Genomic DNA, 17,379 nt, shown 5'->3' on the forward strand with positions numbered 1-17,379 from the left:
ACATGTGATTTCTATCTTGTAAGTGAGTGTACCCCATGCAGCGAAAGCACACAGGAGCTGAGCTCATACTTTGTAAGGTGTTGTGGATCAGAATAATAATGCTGCTATGTGCTCAGGTGAATCACATGCACTTCGGATTCAACTCCCAAAGAGGTATCTTTCTGGTGCAGCGGTGTGAAATTTCGGACTACTACTGGACCTCTGAATAAAACTGAAAATGCTAGAAATGTAGCATTTCTTTCTTTATCCTTCATAAACATGCTAATTTAGTGTCAGGTGAATGCCGGTTGTGTCTGTGAGTTTTACTGCCAATCAGAATCTGAGATCATTGCTGGTGACCATGAAGCCTTCTGTTTATGATATTGAATTATTATTATTTTTTTTAATTCTCACAATGAAAATTCCCGATGTAGATGGATCTTCTGGTGAGTTCTAGCAAATATTCAATGAGGAATTAACTCCAATCTAATACAAATGTTTCCAAAGAATAGATAAATAAGCTATGGGTCGGTGTTCCTGTAGGAAACAAATGACACACTCTTAAAGGATACCTGAAGACAGTTAATGAATGGCCTATTGCTGTGGCGTGAGCAGAATCAAGGGAAACCAAAAAGAAAACACTCAAGGCTAGCAACAGCAAAATACCCAGGCATTGTGAGGCAATTCCAAAGCCTCCAGAGTTTGATCAGGGAGTATAGAAGCTCTGGACACCACATCTCTTACAGAAGGTGTGTTGGGCTTTGTGAATGTTGAACATGCATGTGATTATGCTCTCGGCTCCTTTCAGAAGCTTGAGGTGAGAAGCTGGAACAATAAGTGTCTATTCTGCTTCATGCAAATCCTGCAATTGCAGTCAAAGATATGCAAGTCTGCTGGGGCCCAAACTGCAAAGGAACTGATCCATAGTGGCAGTCTCCTCTGCATTTCACCAGGGTCCGCACCCATCCCACCCCCTTCGGGGAGAGTCACTGTGATCACTCCCTGGTCAGCAAGCTCTCTTGCTGCAGTCTCAGATTGAGGCCTTTGCCTCATATCCCTTTCCAGAAAGTGTCATCTTTCCAACCCCTGCCCCAGAATCCTTAGGTCAGCCCCTCATGAGAGGGCTCCTATTCCCAGATTCAATATGACTTTCCAGCCTCCCAGGCCATAGAAAGGCAAAAGAATTAAACTGTGTGAAGAATGCATTGTTTGAAGACAGGGCCATTATGCACATCCCAGCCTGGCAACAGGGCCAGCAGTCCCTGGCCAAGAATCACACAGCTCCGTAAGTGGAGAGGACACTCATGTCCCATGTCACATGGGGACCAGTCTGGTCAGAAAGGCAGGAAACCTGGCTGAGGGTACTCAGAAATCTCCATCAGCTCTATTGGCTCAGCTGGAAGACCATCAAGTTCCCAAAACAACTTGAGCTTAAGAGGCAAGGAGGTCAATGTCAGATATCACCCTGGACTCCGTCCCGAGCTCCTGCCCTCAGTCCCGAGGAGATAGGGTTTTGCAGTAATCACAAGGAAGTGGGTTACTCAAGGCTAAGGACCTGGGGGTTTGGCTGAGGGACCCAATTCTAGTCAGTTTGCCCCATGACTTCCTCTGGCCCTGGCAGTCCTTCATCTTTGTTCTGCTACAGTTGAGTGACACCATGTCCTGCTCTGATGTGTTATGTTATGTCATATTCTATTGTGTTGTGTTGTGTGTCACTATTCCCGCAGACTCCCTGTCAGTGTAGCTCTAGAGGCCTGATCTCTGAGAAGCCCCAGCATCTTCTCATCCCTCAGGAAAGATCTGTTTCCCCCTATGCCTTATTTCCCTGGCTCACTCTGATTGGTCCTCACACTGACCCCTCTGCCACTCATCTACCACTGATCACCCCTACTTTGAGACTAGCCCACAGTGAGAGTCATCTTCCCAACTTTTCCTCCATCCAGCACAGCCATTTCTAACAGCAACCAGTTGTCAGATAACTCCTCACTCAATTCACCTCCAGGCCCCTGCTCTCATGTCTGCTCCTGATTATGTGCCTTTTGATGGCCTCTCTGCTGCAGCAGAAGTCTAGATCCTCCCTGGACCCTTCTCTCTGCTCCTGGTCACAGGAAGAAAACAGGAAATCACTATATTCCCCCTCAAATCTCCACATTGACATCAGCCACCCTCACTTCTGACCACACACTCTGCAGCTGACATTACCTATGAAAGAGCTGGAGACAGCTGGAGGGAATTAGAATTCTGAAAACCTAGAACTAATTACATCTCTTCCCAGTTAATATGAAAAAAGGTACAATAAAATTTAGATCCTCCATGAAGAAGCCTCTCCTAGTATACTCTACTCTTAGCCTCATTCTCTTTTTTTCTTGAGTTGAAATTCAAATAACATTAAATTAACCATTTAAAAGTTACGATTCAGTAGCATTTCGTATATTTACAGTGTTGTACAACTATCACCTCTATCTGGTTCCAGAGCATTTCATCACCCCAAAAGAAAATCTGATACCTACTAGCAGTCACTCCCATTCTTTCCTCTCACAGTCCCTGGAAACCACCAATTTCCTCTGACTCTATGGATTTACCTATTCTGGGTAATTCAATCAAATGGAATTGAACAATATGTGAACCTTTGTGTCTAGCTTCTTTCAGTTAGCATATTGTCGAGGTTCATTCACATTGTAGCATGTAATATTGCTTCATTCCTCTTTAAGGCTGAATAATATTCCATTGTATGTGTATACCACAATTTGTTGATACATTCATCCATTGATGAATATATGAGTTGTTTCTACCTTTTGACAATTGTGACTAGTGCTCCTAAAAAAAAACATTCATGTACAAGTATTTATTTGAGTACCCGATTTAATTATTTTAGGACCAGAATCCTGGGTTTTATGGTAATTGTACACTGAACTTTTGAAGGAACAGCCAAACTTTTCCATAGTGGCTAGACCATTTTATATTACCACCAATAATAAATAAGAATTCCGATTTCTTCATACTCTTGCCAACACTTGTTACTTTCCATATATATATATATATATATATATAAAGTCTACAGCCATGCTACCCTGAACAAGCCCAATCCCATCTGATCTTGGAAGCAAAGCAGGGTCGGGCCTAGGAGGACCAGGTGCTGTAGACGTAAAAAATAAAAAATAAGGCATTGTAAGCTGACAGGGCCCTTGCAATCTGTGAGGTCAACCAAGTGTTGCCTCACTTAAAAAAAAAATTATATCCATCCTGGGGGGGTGAAGTGGTTATCTCATTGCAGTTTCAAAACAACTTTCTCTCTCCAGTCTCCAGGTGTCCTCATGTCTCCCTTCCAGAAAGTGAGCCCCATTCTTAAAACCTCTTCATGGCACAACTCCACCCTATGAGAATGGTCCCACCCAGAAGTCTTTATCTTCAGTTCATCAGGGAACACACAGCATAACAGCCCTCTGGCCTCAGGAATTCTCCTCAGACCTGTGAGTACTTCATTTTCATGTGTGCTCTCCTTTCTCCGTAGAAAAATGGTAGATGCTATTTCTACCACATCATTTCCTTCAATAAACCCCCTCTAGTTTATTGCCTTTAAAATAAAACCCGCTTAGTCCCCTCCATTCATAGCACTACAAACATTCACAAGCCAAACTTCATGTCCATATTCATGTTCAGTCCACTATGGCCTCGCTTTCGTCTCCAACAGTCTCCAACAGTCCATGTTCGTCGCCTCTGTTTCCAAATTCAATACATGCTTCTTTGTCTTCATCTTACTTGATCTCTCTTGGAAAATTTCAGCACAGTTTACCATGCTTTCCATACTGAACTCTCGGCTCCCTTGACCTCCGCAGCTCCACACACTGATTTCCCCCCACCTCACTGAACTCTCCATCTAGCTTACTTTGTTTGCTTCTTCTCCCCTCCGCAAGTCAATATTTGGTGCCTTGTCGCTCATCTTGGACCCAGCCTTAGGTTGGTGTGGTGCCCAGTCCCCAAAATGGCCCCCAATGATCCTCACCTCCTGGTGTTTACATCTGGTATTCACTCATACCACAATGAATAGCTCTGACCTGTGTAAATAATAGCACATTGCAAGGATGATAATGGTTAACTTCCAAGCCTAGATTATAAAACATATTGCACCTTCTGCCTCATGTTTTTGAATGACTCACTCTGGGAAAAGTCAGTCATTATGTTGTGAAGATACTCAACCAGCCCTATAGAGAAGTCCATATAGCAAGAAACTGAGGCCTCCTGCCAATAGCTAGCACTAACATGCCAATCATGGAGTCGGAGTTGGGTATTTCCCTTCCCCCAGCTCAGTTAGGCTCTAATAAAATAGAGGATTTATTTAGATGAGGATCTGATAACATAGTCTTTCTTGAGGGCAGTCCATGTTAAGAACAGAATGAAGGCAACAAAAGCAGAAATAAACAATGAAACTACACCAAACTGAAAAGCTTCTTACAGCAAAGGAAACCACACACAAAATGAAGTGGAAGTCTAAAAAAATGGAAGAAAATGTCTGCGAATCATATATATCACGGGGGTTAATATCCAAAATATATAAAGAATTCATACAATTTAATATCAAATTTGATTAAAAATGGGCAGAGGAACTAAATAGATGTTTTTCTAAAGAAGACATATATATGTCCAACAGGTACATGAAAAAGTTCTCAATCAACATCACTAATCATCAGGGAAATGCAAACCAAAACCACAATGATATATCACCTCACACCTGTTAGAATGGCTATTATCAAGAAATAAAGAGAATCCTGGTGCACTGTGCACTGTGCACTGTTGGTGGGAATGTAAAGTGGTGCAGCCACTATGGAAAACAGCGTGGAATTTCCTTTAGAAACCAAAAATAAAATTACCACATGATCCAGTAATTCTACTTCTGGATATTAATCCTTTCCCCACTTTATCCATCCACCCATACCTCCTCCCAGCTGGCAATCATGAAAATATTTTCTGTATTTATGACTTTGTTTCTGTTTTGTTCTTTAGATTCCACATATAAGTGAAATCATTTCTCTGTCTGACTTAATCCACTCGCACAATACCCTCTGGGTTGATCCATGTTGTTGCAAATGGCAAGATTTCATTCTTTTTTATGGCTGAGTAATATTCCATTGTATATATGTACCACTTCTCTCTTATCTGTTTATCCATCGATGGACACCCAGGTTGCCTCCATATCTTACTTTTGTAAATAATACCGCAATGAACAAATGGATGCACATGTCTCTTTGAAGTAGAGTCTTGGGTTTCTTCAGATAAATACCCAGAAGTAGGATTACTGGGTTCTTCTTTGTCTCTTATTATAGCCTTTGTTTTAAAATCTATTTTGTCTAGTACAAGTATTGCTATCCCAGCTTTGTTTGTTTCGATTTTCATGAAATATCTTTTTCTATCCCTTTACTTTTGGTCTGTTTGTGTCTTTCAATCTGCAGTGAGTCTCTTGTAGGCAGCATATGTGAGGATCTTGTTTTCTTATCCATTCAGCCACTTTATGTCTTTCAATTGGAGCTGTTAATCCATTTACATTTAAAGTAATTGTTGATAGATATGTAGTCATTGCCATTTTATTAACCATATATTTTTCATCTTCTTAAAGAAGTCCCTTTAACATTTCTTGTAATGCTGGTTGGGTGTTGATGAACTCCTTTAGCTTTTTCTTGTCTGGGACACTCTTCATCTGTCCTTCAATTCTAAATCATAGCTTTGCTGGGTAGAGTAGTCTTGGTTGAAGGTCCTTGCTTTATATCACTTTGAATATTTCATGCCATTCTCTTCTAGCCTGCAAAGTTTCTGTTGAGAAGACAGCTGATAGTCTTATGGAAGCTCATTTGTAGGTAACTAACTTCCTTTCTCTTTATCCTTTTAAAATTCTCTCTTTGTCTTTGACCTTTGGCATTTTCATGATGATGTGTCTTGGTGTGGGCCTCTTTGGGTTCATCTTGTTTGGGACTTTCTCTGCTTCCTGGGCTTGCATGTCTATATCCTTCACCAGGTTAGGGAAGTTTTCCATCATTATTTCTTCAAATAGTTTTCAATTCCTCGCTCTTACTCTTCTCCTTCTGAAATCTCTGTGATGAAAATGTTGGTATGCTTCATGTTGTCCCAGAGGCCCCTTAAACTATCCTCATTTTTTTGGATTCTGTTTTCTTGTTGCTGTTCCGATTGGGTGTTTTCTGCTACTTTCTCTTCCAAATCACTGATTCAGTCCTCTGACTCATCTAGTCTACTGTTGATTTCCACTAATGTTTTCTTTATTTCAATTATTGTATTCTTCATTCTTAATGGTCCTTTTTTATGTTTTGTATCTCCATTTTTGTGTTTCCTCTCTCTTTGATGAAGATCTCATTGAGATTATTGAGCTGAGGATAAGAAATATTAAAATTGATCACCTCACAATACCAAAGAGAATTGGGGGAGGTTTATTAGAGGATCTGAGATTTAAAAAAAAAAAATGAAGAAGAATTGGAGAGGAGAAGGTTGAAGGGGGAGCTTAGCAGGACTCAAAGATAAAGTGCACCAAGAAGGGACAAGAACAGGGGCATAGCTGATTTCCCTGCACAGACTAACACAGGGACTGGGTGTGTTGCAAATGGGAAAACAGTCATAAGTCCCCCTTGTGGAGCCTTTAAAGACTACTTCAACATGGCTGTGGAAATCATACTCAGAGAGGCACATGAAATTATTTATTATACTCACAGTTTCTAGAGAGAGAGGCATGGCACATCTCACAGTGGGGCATATGGGAGTAGTGCCAAGGGAATAAGCTCCACAAAGCAGCTGAGGAGCCTAGAGAGGCTGAGGAGCCATGGGTAAATGCCTTCATGTGGGGTTAGAGAGGAGTACACAAAGGGTTTGATGGTATTTCATTGGTGCATTGATTGTTACTAGGTTTCAGTCATGAGAGAGAAAAAAGAGAACTTCTGACAAGGACCAGCCTCATCGCATCACAGTTTTTTTGTTTTGTTTTGTTTTGTTTTGTTTTTGAGGATATTGAGGAATCAGGAAAATATGAAGTTTTAAAATTTACAACACATGCTTCAGTATCAATAATACTAATTGGATGAATAACACTTGTCATCTGGGTTGTGGAGATATCAAAGGTAAGTGGGACAGCATGACCTAATTGCTAAAGGCCAACTTTTTTAAAGATGACAACTATGAAGAGTTCTATTAGGCATATGAATCCTCACATACATGGGAACCCTCCCTCATAAGGCTACCAACGATTAATCAGCAGAAACCTTACACACCAAGAGAGCATGAAATGATATATTCAAAATGTTGGAAGAAAAAATTGCCAATGAAGAATACTTCTCCCAGCAAAGCTGTCCTTCAGAAATGAAGGCCACACAAAGACTTTCTCAGACAAACAAAAGTTGAGGGAGTTCATCGCTACTAGACCTGCCTTACAAGAAATGCTCAAAGGAGTTCTTCCTTATAAAATTACAAGACCCAAATTGGTAAAATGAAAATGTGGCAATATAAAACAAACTGGTAAGGTAAGTATACAGTCAAATTCAGAATACTCCAATACTGTAATATGGTGATGTGATAATCACATAACTCTAATAGAAAAGGTAAAGGACAAGCATATAAAAAAAATCACTATAGATCTCTCTCAGTGCCTTAACTCTGTCTCTCTCACCGTCCCTCTCATTCTCTGCCTCTGAGAGGAGTCCACACTCTGTGGAGTGTTACCCCTTTTCTAATAAACTTTCCTTTTGACTCTAGCTTTGGAGTATGTGTTGAATTCTTTCTACATTCTCTGCAAAGGACTCTCTTCTTCTCTTGGTACAGGGCTTGGTCTCCCCATCACTTGGGGAAATTTGCCTTGTCCTGCATCATCTTTTCTGGCAACCATGAAGGGATCAAAGGACGTAAACTCGTCCTACCCAAGTTTGCCATGACTCCTCTCATCTGAGAGTGTCTGGGATTCATTTCCCTATTCTATGCAGATCAATTGGAGTTGGGAAAATGGTTGACGCCTTTCTAGGGGGCTGATGAGAGATTTGTTCTCTAACTGAGCAGGAATCCACTGGTCCTGTCCACTTTTCCTACTTTTCTTCTACTAACTTCCCTGACTTGGCATCACCATCGGAATTTCAGAGTAGACCTGCTGAGGGACCCCATCCAAACTCCAAATTAAAAGATTGTCCAGCACCTTTCAGCCACAATAGGATGGCTGACCAAGTCTAGAAGATGGCAGGGCCTCAAGATGAAAGAAGCCTGGGTCCCTGAATTGCCTCCAAAAGGAACTCTATGTATAGACTTTGAACACTATATTCGAAAGGAAAATAAAGTGAAATTTTTAATCTTAAAAAAGTACTATATCTACAATAATTTTTAATGAGTATACATTATAAAAAGATGTAAATTTTAATAATGAAATATAAATGGAGAGGAATAAAAGGGTAGAGTTTTTTTACACAATCAAAGTTGTTATTAACAGTTAAAAATAGACTATTATAGCATTAAGAAGTTTTATGTAAGCCCCATGGTAACCACAAAGCAAAACCTACAGTAGATACACAAAATAAAAAGAGAGGGGAATCAAAGAATACCACTATCGAAAATCATCAATTCACATAGGAAGACAGCAAGAGAGGAAGAAACAAGGGAACTACAAAACAGCCAGAAAGCAACTCATAAGATGGCATTAGTAAGCCCTTACCGATCAGTAATTACTTTAAATTTAAGTAGACTAAATTCTACAATCAAAAGGCACAGAGTGCCTGAATGGACTAGATGCTGCCTATAAGAGACTCATTTCAGCTTTAAGGGCACACGTAGGTTCAAAGTGAAGGAATAGAAAAATAAATTCCATGAAAGTAGAAACAAAAAGAAAGCAAGGTTAGCTATATTTATATTAGGTAAAATAAACTTTAAGTCAAAAACTGTAACAGGCAAAAGTCATGATATAATAATAAAAGAGTCAATTCATTAAGAGGAATTAATAATTGTAAATATATATGCGCTCAACATCAGAGCACCTTATTGAGCAGATACCAACAGATCTGAAGGGAGAAACAGACAACAACACTTCTTTGCCAGCACTTGTCTCTTGTCTTTTTGAGAACAGCTATTCTCACAGGTGTGAGGTGATATCTCACTGTGGTTTCAATTTGTATTTCCCTGATAATTAGTGGTGTTGAGTATATTTTCATGTACCTGTCCTCCATTTGTATGTCTTTTCTGGAAAAATATCAACCAAGAGTACTACATCAAGCAAAGCTGTCCTTCAAAAATGAAAGAGAAACTGAGACATTCCAAGATAAAAAAATAAAAATAAAAGAGCCAACATAAAGATAACAGGAGTCCCTGAAGAAGAAAACCAAAGCAAGATGACAAAACAAATACTACAACTATAATTCTAGAAAACTTTCCTGAAATAAAAATATTTGAAATTATATATTGAAAAGGCACTTGGTATTTCTGAAAATAATCACTCAGAATGGCCAACAGTAAAATATATTCTGATAAGTTTATTAGACTTTAGAGAAATTTTTTAAATCTTAAAATGGAAGTTTCTAGGCAAAAAAAAAAAAAAAATCTCAGAAGGGAAAAGTTACCATCAGACTTTGACAGCAATACTTTATGCCAAAACAAAAATGGATTACTCTATTTAAGATACTCAAGGAAAGAAAATGTGACCTGAAAAATTTATACCTAGCAAAACTGACTTTCAGGTAAAAGGTACAGAAAAACTACTATCAACATGCAAAAATTCAGGCAATATTATTCTGAATTATTGCCTGAATTATCTCCTAGAGAATGGGCTTCATACAACCAATATAACTGAGACATCAAAATTATGACTGGTGATGAGCATCAAATATATAATTATTTTAGAACTAAGACCAAAAGAGAGTTAAGAAGGAAAGAGTCTAATATGTAATAACTATATACTCTGACAATATATAGTATAATAATTTTTAAATAATAAAAAGACAAGAATACATGCTAAAAGAAAAATTTTAATTGGTTTCATAACCGTAATAGTGGTAATCATATTAATACTTTTAATCTGAGACTTTTATGTGTGTAATGTAGTGTTCTGTTTCACCCCCAAGTGGAGAACTGCAATTCAATTCTGACACTACTCAGTTAGTATCAGATTCCACAAGTTTAAGGAGAAAGTCCTCCACAAGATTTCTATAACTTAAGATGACAGCCATTAGTAGGGTCCCCAGGCCATTCATACTTCTGACCAACTGGCTACAAATTTGGGGGTTCCTATGACCTCCTCATGTCTAATAATGCACTAGCCTGATTCACAGACATCAGGAAAAGAGCTATACTTACAATTTTATTATAAAGGATGTGTGTAGGGTGAGGTCTGGGTGGAGGAGAGCAGAGCCTCTATGACCCCTTCTCACGGAGTCAGAGCACATCACTCTCCCAACTCATCAATATGTTCAATAACCAGGAAGCTCCACTGAGCCTCGGTTTCCATAGTTTTTATTTGGGTTTTATTTTGTAGCCATGGCTGACTAAATCACTGACCACATGATTGAACTCAATCTCCAGCCCCTCCCCACCCCACCCAGCAGAGTTCAGGCTGTCCCAAACTTCTAATCACATGATTAGTCTTTCCAATAACCAGTCCCCATCCTGAAACTATCTAGAGGACCAAAATGACTCAGCTCATTAGCATAACAACACACTCTTATCACTCAGGATATTCCAAGTGTTTTTGAAATTCTATGCCAGGAACAAGAGACAAAGACCAGATAAATAAAGTGAGTAATTATGAAAATTTCTAATACTATTTTCTTCTGGGTCCTTGTGAACTAGGACACTCAATGTATAAAGTAGAAGAGAGAAAATAAGTAAAAAATGTGATAGTCCTGAATTTGAATTGAAAGTATCAGAATAATCTCATATCCTTAAACATATGTAATATAGATGAACACATATATAATATAGATTAGATGTACCATAGTTGAGTTAGAAGATAAGTTAAATGCTATAGTCTTGAACTTGAATCAGAGAGTAAATTGTTACAACCATTTTGGAAAATGATTTCACAATATCTAGAAAAATGAAATATTACAGATACCCTATGACTCAGCAATTCTACTCTTTGATGTATTAGAGAAATTCCTAAATATGTGAACCAAGATAAGAGTGTGCATAGATACACTGTCTATAAAAGCTATAAACTAGAAACAACTCAAATAGCCATCAATGGTGATGGTTAAATCACTTGTACTGTCTTCATCGATGGACTATTACCCAGCAACTAAAATGAATGACTACACTACACATAAACATGGATGAATCTCTAAAATGTAAGGCTGAACAGAAGTAAACACAGAAGAATACATATAGGATGATTTAATTAACATAAAATCCCAGTGCATTCAATACTAAACAGTAATTGTTTAAGAATACATACATAGGTGATAAAACTATATAGAGAAGTAAAGGAGTGATCGACACATCATTCGGCATGATAGTTACCCCGGAGAGGGTAACCACAGGGGGTGTGCTCGGAGCAGGGCACATGTAGGATACTGATTATGTTCTATTTCTCGGGCTAGGAAATAGGTCCACTGGTACGTGTTTTTCTTTTCTTCAAATTTTGTGTGTGTGTGTGTGTGTGTGTGTGTGTGTGTGTGTGTGTGTGTTTCTATCCTCAGTATATATAATTCTCAATATAAAATTGAAAAAGAAAAGAAAAACCATGACTTCAAGTTGAACCCCGAGGGCAGGGCAGGAACAGGACAGGGCTCTGGGTCTAGGGAGCAGTTTTTAGGGTGGGGAAAGCTTGAACATGCTTACGAGCCACTCTCCCCATGACAGTGATGAGGAGGCAGCCAGGGACGCTGCAGGTCAATGGGTGTGAGAGAGAGAAAGAGTAACTGAACCCACATTTCCTCTTGATGAAGGCAGCAGGGTAGACTCTTGCCTAAGCCCTGAGCAGGTTGGGAAAGGAAGACAACCGGGACCAGGACCAAAGGAGTCTCAGAGCAACACCAATGGGTGAGATGAGCCCCTGCAACACACAGAGTTGGCGAATGACTGTGATTTAGGGTGGGACTTGCAGAGACAGCTGGTCAGAAGGCCCTGGCCCTGAATGTTCACCTCCAACATGGGCATGGCCCTGGGGGCAATGTGCAGAGGGTCTGCAGCTGGCTCAGTGGCCCCTTCTCAAGAGGGAGCTAACCTGAGACAGGGACACACTGCTGTGACTTCAAAGCCAGACTGATGTCTGACCACCTGGCTGGGGCCATGAAAGTAGGAACCTGGCAGTCTTCATATACTATGCCCCATCTGAGTCATGTGTCCCCTCAGCAGGTGGTCCCAGCTGCATAGTGGCAGGTCTCACAGACACAAGGTGTGCCCACACATGCAGTGTCACAGACACTACTGCTGAAGTAACACAGATCCCACTATTCCATGCCAGGACCCACATACAAACTGCAGAAATGCTTTATCCTACAGTCACTTACCTGGGTGATAATGGTTACTCACTTTTTTTCCCGGATGTCAGCAAATCTTTTATTACAAATAATTAAATCTCTCAGATATCTCGAACAGTATCAGACACAATTTCTTATCTCTATCACAGAGCAGAGTAGCCACTCAGTACTAGAACCCAGTGAAGAGAAGTGTTAAATTTCAAGCTTCTGATCACATCACATGGTGACCAGGCAAAGCTTATATGTTTTCTCACATTATCCAACTGTGCGTCTCGAAAATCTTGTCATCAAAGTTGGAGACGAAGTTTCTATTTCATATTCTAAGTGCAGGAAGTTGAGAGAAATAAAATCCAGTGAAAAAACAATGATCTTGATTCAATTTTTTTTAATGTTTATTTAGTTTCTCTGCCCATTTCTTTTCCCCTCTTTGGTTCCTCCTCCCCACCTCCACTTCCACCCCTGACCTATGGATGTTGCCGTCTCCCCTTAAGAACTGGATCTCCGAAGGCGGGGAGTCTCCTCCCACATGCTCGTGGCGTGCATCTGGGGCCTGGCGCACCCAGGGTATGGTCCGTGGCTCCACCTGGGCGCGAACCCAGGACCTTCTGTGTGTAAAGCAGACGTGCTAACCACTACACTATGGAGCCACCCCCTCAACTGAGCTTTTTTAAAAAAGCAAATTTAATTTTGAAGAGAGAGAGGGAAAGGAAGACATAAGATTAAGAGTCAAAACTCTGACAAAGGCTGGTAGCTATACATGGCATGTCATAGCTCCGGAAACTATCATATGATATTTTAAAATAAAGTGGTTTTACAGATTTTGGGAGTATTATAAACATGTCATGTTCGATATTACCTGAATTTACTTTAAAGCATTTTTTTTTTTTTTTGCAAACAAAGGTTAAAAGCCTTTAAGAGAAGCATCTCTTTAAGGAAAAAAGTCATTTGTTATGAAATTGTGAGGCAAGACCCCACCTAAGATTCACCATGCATGAACTTGAGAACTATCGCCCACTGTTCCTCAGAGTTCAACTGAGTTTGGATGAAACAGGAGCTACCACGGCCTCTTATGTCTTCGATCTTACCTTTCTCCACATCTGTCCTATAAGAAAGACAAAAATGTGCCTCACTTTTTGCAACCTCTTTTTTCAACCGTTTGTTGTACACAGCCCAGGAAAGCCACTATCACGGAGCGAAATTTGCCCCAGGAAAACCATACCTCCCCCAACCCTCTGGAACAACACAACAGCAGCTCCTTGGTTTTGTCTGAGGTTCCAAATGTGAATGGTTTTCATAGAATGAGTCGATACCTCTGAAACTTCAGACCCATCTTACCAGTCTGGGCATGAAGCAGGAACGCTGTCCAGCCCCAAGCAGCGTTAGCCCTATTCCATTCCACAGGACCACTGTGCAGGCGACCCAGTCTGAAGCTACTAACTGTACCAAACTGTCCACTGTGAAGATGTTAAAGGTCTCCTTGAAGACACTGATTTTCTCAGCTTGCCCAGCTGCATCTGGGTATAACGAATCTGGTTTCTACGCTCTTCAGCCCATCATCCAGGTCCGCTGCTGTCATTCAAATCATGTATTCCCTCTGATACTGAGCTTCCTCCCCAGCCTCAGCCTGGCAAGTCTCAAGATTTTTCTGCCACTGTCTTGTGGCTCTTTACCACATCTTTCAGCTCCTGAATCAGCATCTCCTCCTCCAATGCCAGCTCACGCAGCTCCATCTGTAGCTGTCCGCGGTCATCCTCATTCATTTGCTCTAAGATCTTCAGTGTTTGCAGTCCTGACACTCATCTTCAGTGACATTGAGCTCGGCGTCCAGCTGGTCTAAAAGAGGATCTGCATTCCTCACACAGTGGTGATCCACATCTCTCTGGCTGGACAGAATGTCGAAAGGGCCGCCCAGCGACTTTCTCCATGTTGCCACCACCAGATGCCTCCCCATCAGAGTCAAGCTATGGCACTTTGTATAGACACCATCCATGCTAGGTTCAATAAGTGGCTCCCTCCTGAGTTAGCCTCTTCCTCCTGGTCTCCCCTGGGCTGGGCCAAGCTGTGAGCTCTTAGAGGGGACTCAGTCCAGTGTGGGAGCTGGCTGCAGCGCTGGCACACGAAGCTGGTCTGCACACTGCTGCTGCTGGGCATCTAACTCCACCTCTTCTTGGGACCCAGAGCCACCATCCCAGTCCATCGACTGAGGGACACCATGGCCTCATGTTAGCTCTGGAGCAATGCTTCCAGAACTGCCATCGCTCGGTCTTCAGCTACTTCTCGGTCCGCCAGCCAACACTAAGTCACGTTTGTGAGCACCTGTCAGTGTTCTGAGCCATTCACTTAACTGATGTTCGCCAGCACCTTGGGAGCCAGATGCTGGGCAAGGGGCTGTGACCACTGCAGGCACAGACCCCATCCCCATGAAGAGTGGGGCCTGGGGGTAGGAAACAACCCCGGGAATGCCCACATGGGGTGTACATGCTCTTATATTCTGAAAGAACTCCCCGCACTCAAGCCCCCTTTGGCTGCTGCACCTCTTCTCAAAACACCTGAAAAGGTTGGCTGCTCTTTGCTTTCTCTTCTTCCCCTCATCTCAGTGGGCTTTTCCCCCCACTGCTGCAGCTTATTCAAGTTCACTGGTCATCTCTGGTTTCCCAAACTCTGTTGCAGCCTATTTCACCAAGGCTTCTCTGATGCCTACTCCAGCAGCACCTCACCGGCTGCCTCTGCTCTACCCCCAGCGCCGAGGCATAAATGTGGGAGCACCTCAGCTTGGGCCTTCTCTTTTCTCTCACCCTCCTTCCATGCGATCGCACCTGTGACTTCAAATACCTCTATGAACAGATCGCTCCAAAATGTTATCTCCAGCCCTGACTCCTGCCCTGAACTCCAAACTTATACAACCAACTATACGTGTGCTCCATGTGACAGACACCTCCATATGTCAAAACGGAGTTTTCGATTTACACTCGCACACAAATCTGTTCTGCCATGTCTTTCCCCTCCAGGGAAACAGTGATACGTCCACCCAGACGCTCAGGCCGAAAGCTAAGGAATTATTTTTCTCCAACCAGACGGAGTATAATGAAGTTTTTAAATACATTTTTTTTTTTAAATAGAAGAAAGAAAAGGAAGGAAAGAGGAAAGGAAGAAGGGAAGGAGGGTTCACATGACGGCTAAATGTAATCTGTCCCCACTGACCCCTAACAGTGAGACCCCCAATCCCCATCCAAGGTTCCTGTGGTCTTCCCTTAAGGATGCCCGGACCCCTCACCTGAGTGGCCCCTGAACCGCACACCACCACAGAGCCAGCAGCACCTCGATGCCTCCCCTTCCACGTGGCACAGACCTGGTCAGTTCGATCTCCTCCATTGCAGACAGAGCCTCTGCGCCTCTCTAAAGACACTCCTCTCTGCAGTGAGACTCCTTCCATCCCCATGAAAGCTCTCAGGTTGGAGGGAGCCCCTCTCCCTGGGGTCAGTGAGTCCCTTGTCCTCAGGGTCAGAGTTGAGCAAGTTCTTGGGGGATAAATGGAGAGAGCTGAGCCCAGCTGGGCAGGGCCATGGGAAGGGGCAGTTCAGGGACAGGCAGACTCAAAGCTCTTATCTGGCTGCAAAGACAGCAGGTCCTGGCTGAGATCCCCACAGCTCAGGAATATGGCAACACCAGGCCATTGCCAGGCACAGGGCCCAGCTGAAGAGACCTGGCAATCCTTGTTAGTGCCACTGGCTCAGGTGGAAGATGGAGTTTCCAGAACACTTTGGGATTGAAGGAGGGCAAGTAAACATCAGGCCTGGTGAACTGCATCTCCATGGCCTTGAACCACACCCTCAGTGTCTGCAAGGCTGACAGTGGACAAGGCACTGATGGCCCGGCATTGTCACACAGGAGTGAGCCAGCCGTGTCATGCAGGTGCCTGTGACAGGTGTGTGGCACGTAACTTCAGGCAGGTAGAGGTTGTGGGAGAGTCATGTAACCAGTGGGCAGGGCAGGTGTGTGCGACATGCGCAAGTAACCTGCACAGCAGACGAGGAGGAGAGTGTGCATTAGGGTGGAACAACGGGAGTGACAGGTGGGCGGCTGGGCATGGACAGGTGAGCACTTTCCTTCAAAGTACCAGATGTTTCAGGGCCACAGTCCCCCAGCTCATAGAGGCCTGATGTCCTTGGGAGCCTCTCAGGCCCTCTCCATGCAGGACAGGAAAGAATCCACCTGTGACACACCCCCAGGTATAGGTAGGACAGCCCAGCAGTGCCCTCAGGGGCAGAGAAGGAAGAAGGAGGGGGAGAAGGCACCCCTCTGCTCCACCCGTGTTCCCCTTGGGTTCTCCAAGATTCCAGACACATCCTGGGCTCCGTCTCCAGAAACCAGGAACCTGATGAGTGCCTGCTGCTTCAGACTGCTCCTGCTACCCCAGGAGACAGTGCCACACAGACTTCCTCCCAAGGATGGCTCAGGAAAAGCTTCCCCATCTCCTCCCCAGGCCATATGCCCCACCCTCATCTCTGAGCCCCTCACCCAGGCCTGCTCTGAGCAGTCGCCCAGTCCCCAGAGCATGTGTACACACAGGTCCCTCTATTAGCCAGGTACGACACCCAGTCAGGGTACACACAGACCCACACACTGTGCAGGGGCAGGTCCTCCAGAGCTGTGCTGGGTAAAAGGTCACCAGTGACCTGAACCCTGACCCCACTCCCAGACCCATCCTCATATCCCAGCCCAGGGCCCTCCTAGAGCCCCCACAGGCTAAGCCTAGCCCTACCCCTGCGGCCCTCATCCCTCCCAGGGAGCATTCGATAACTAGAGGTGCACAGAGCTAGAGACCAGCCTCAGGGAAGCACTGACCAGGAAGGGTCAGCACCATCCCCTCCTGCCCTAGGCCCATGATGGCACCCCAGGCTTAAGACCCACTCCCAGGACCCTCCAAAAGCCTGCCATCCCAGCCCAACATCACACACAC

The 17,379-nt window shown here is 43.1% G+C and overlaps 1 protein-coding gene and 1 pseudogene across 2 annotated transcripts in view; both read right to left on the bottom strand.

The window, feature by feature from the left end:
* Positions 1-13,076: 13,076 nt before the first annotated feature.
* WTIP (WT1 interacting protein) overlaps positions 13,077-17,379 on the bottom strand; it is a 25,782-nt gene continuing 21,479 nt past the window's right edge. Inside the window, exon 8 of one of the 2 annotated variants that reach the window (XM_039888565.1) lies at positions 13,077-13,521. In XM_039888565.1, the coding sequence (XP_039744499.1) occupies positions 13,501-13,521 (21 nt within the window). In that variant the 3' untranslated portion in view covers positions 13,077-13,500. The remainder of the gene's footprint in view (positions 13,522-17,379) is intronic. The other variant, XM_039888562.1, reaches the window with a different exon arrangement.
* On the bottom strand, positions 13,528-17,373 carry LOC120622844 (beclin-1-like; annotated as a pseudogene).

Source organism: Pteropus medius, unplaced genomic scaffold, assembly GCF_902729225.1.
Source record: "Pteropus medius unplaced genomic scaffold, Ma_sr-lr_union100, whole genome shotgun sequence".
In the NCBI taxonomy this organism is placed as follows: Eukaryota; Metazoa; Chordata; class Mammalia; order Chiroptera; family Pteropodidae; genus Pteropus; species Pteropus medius.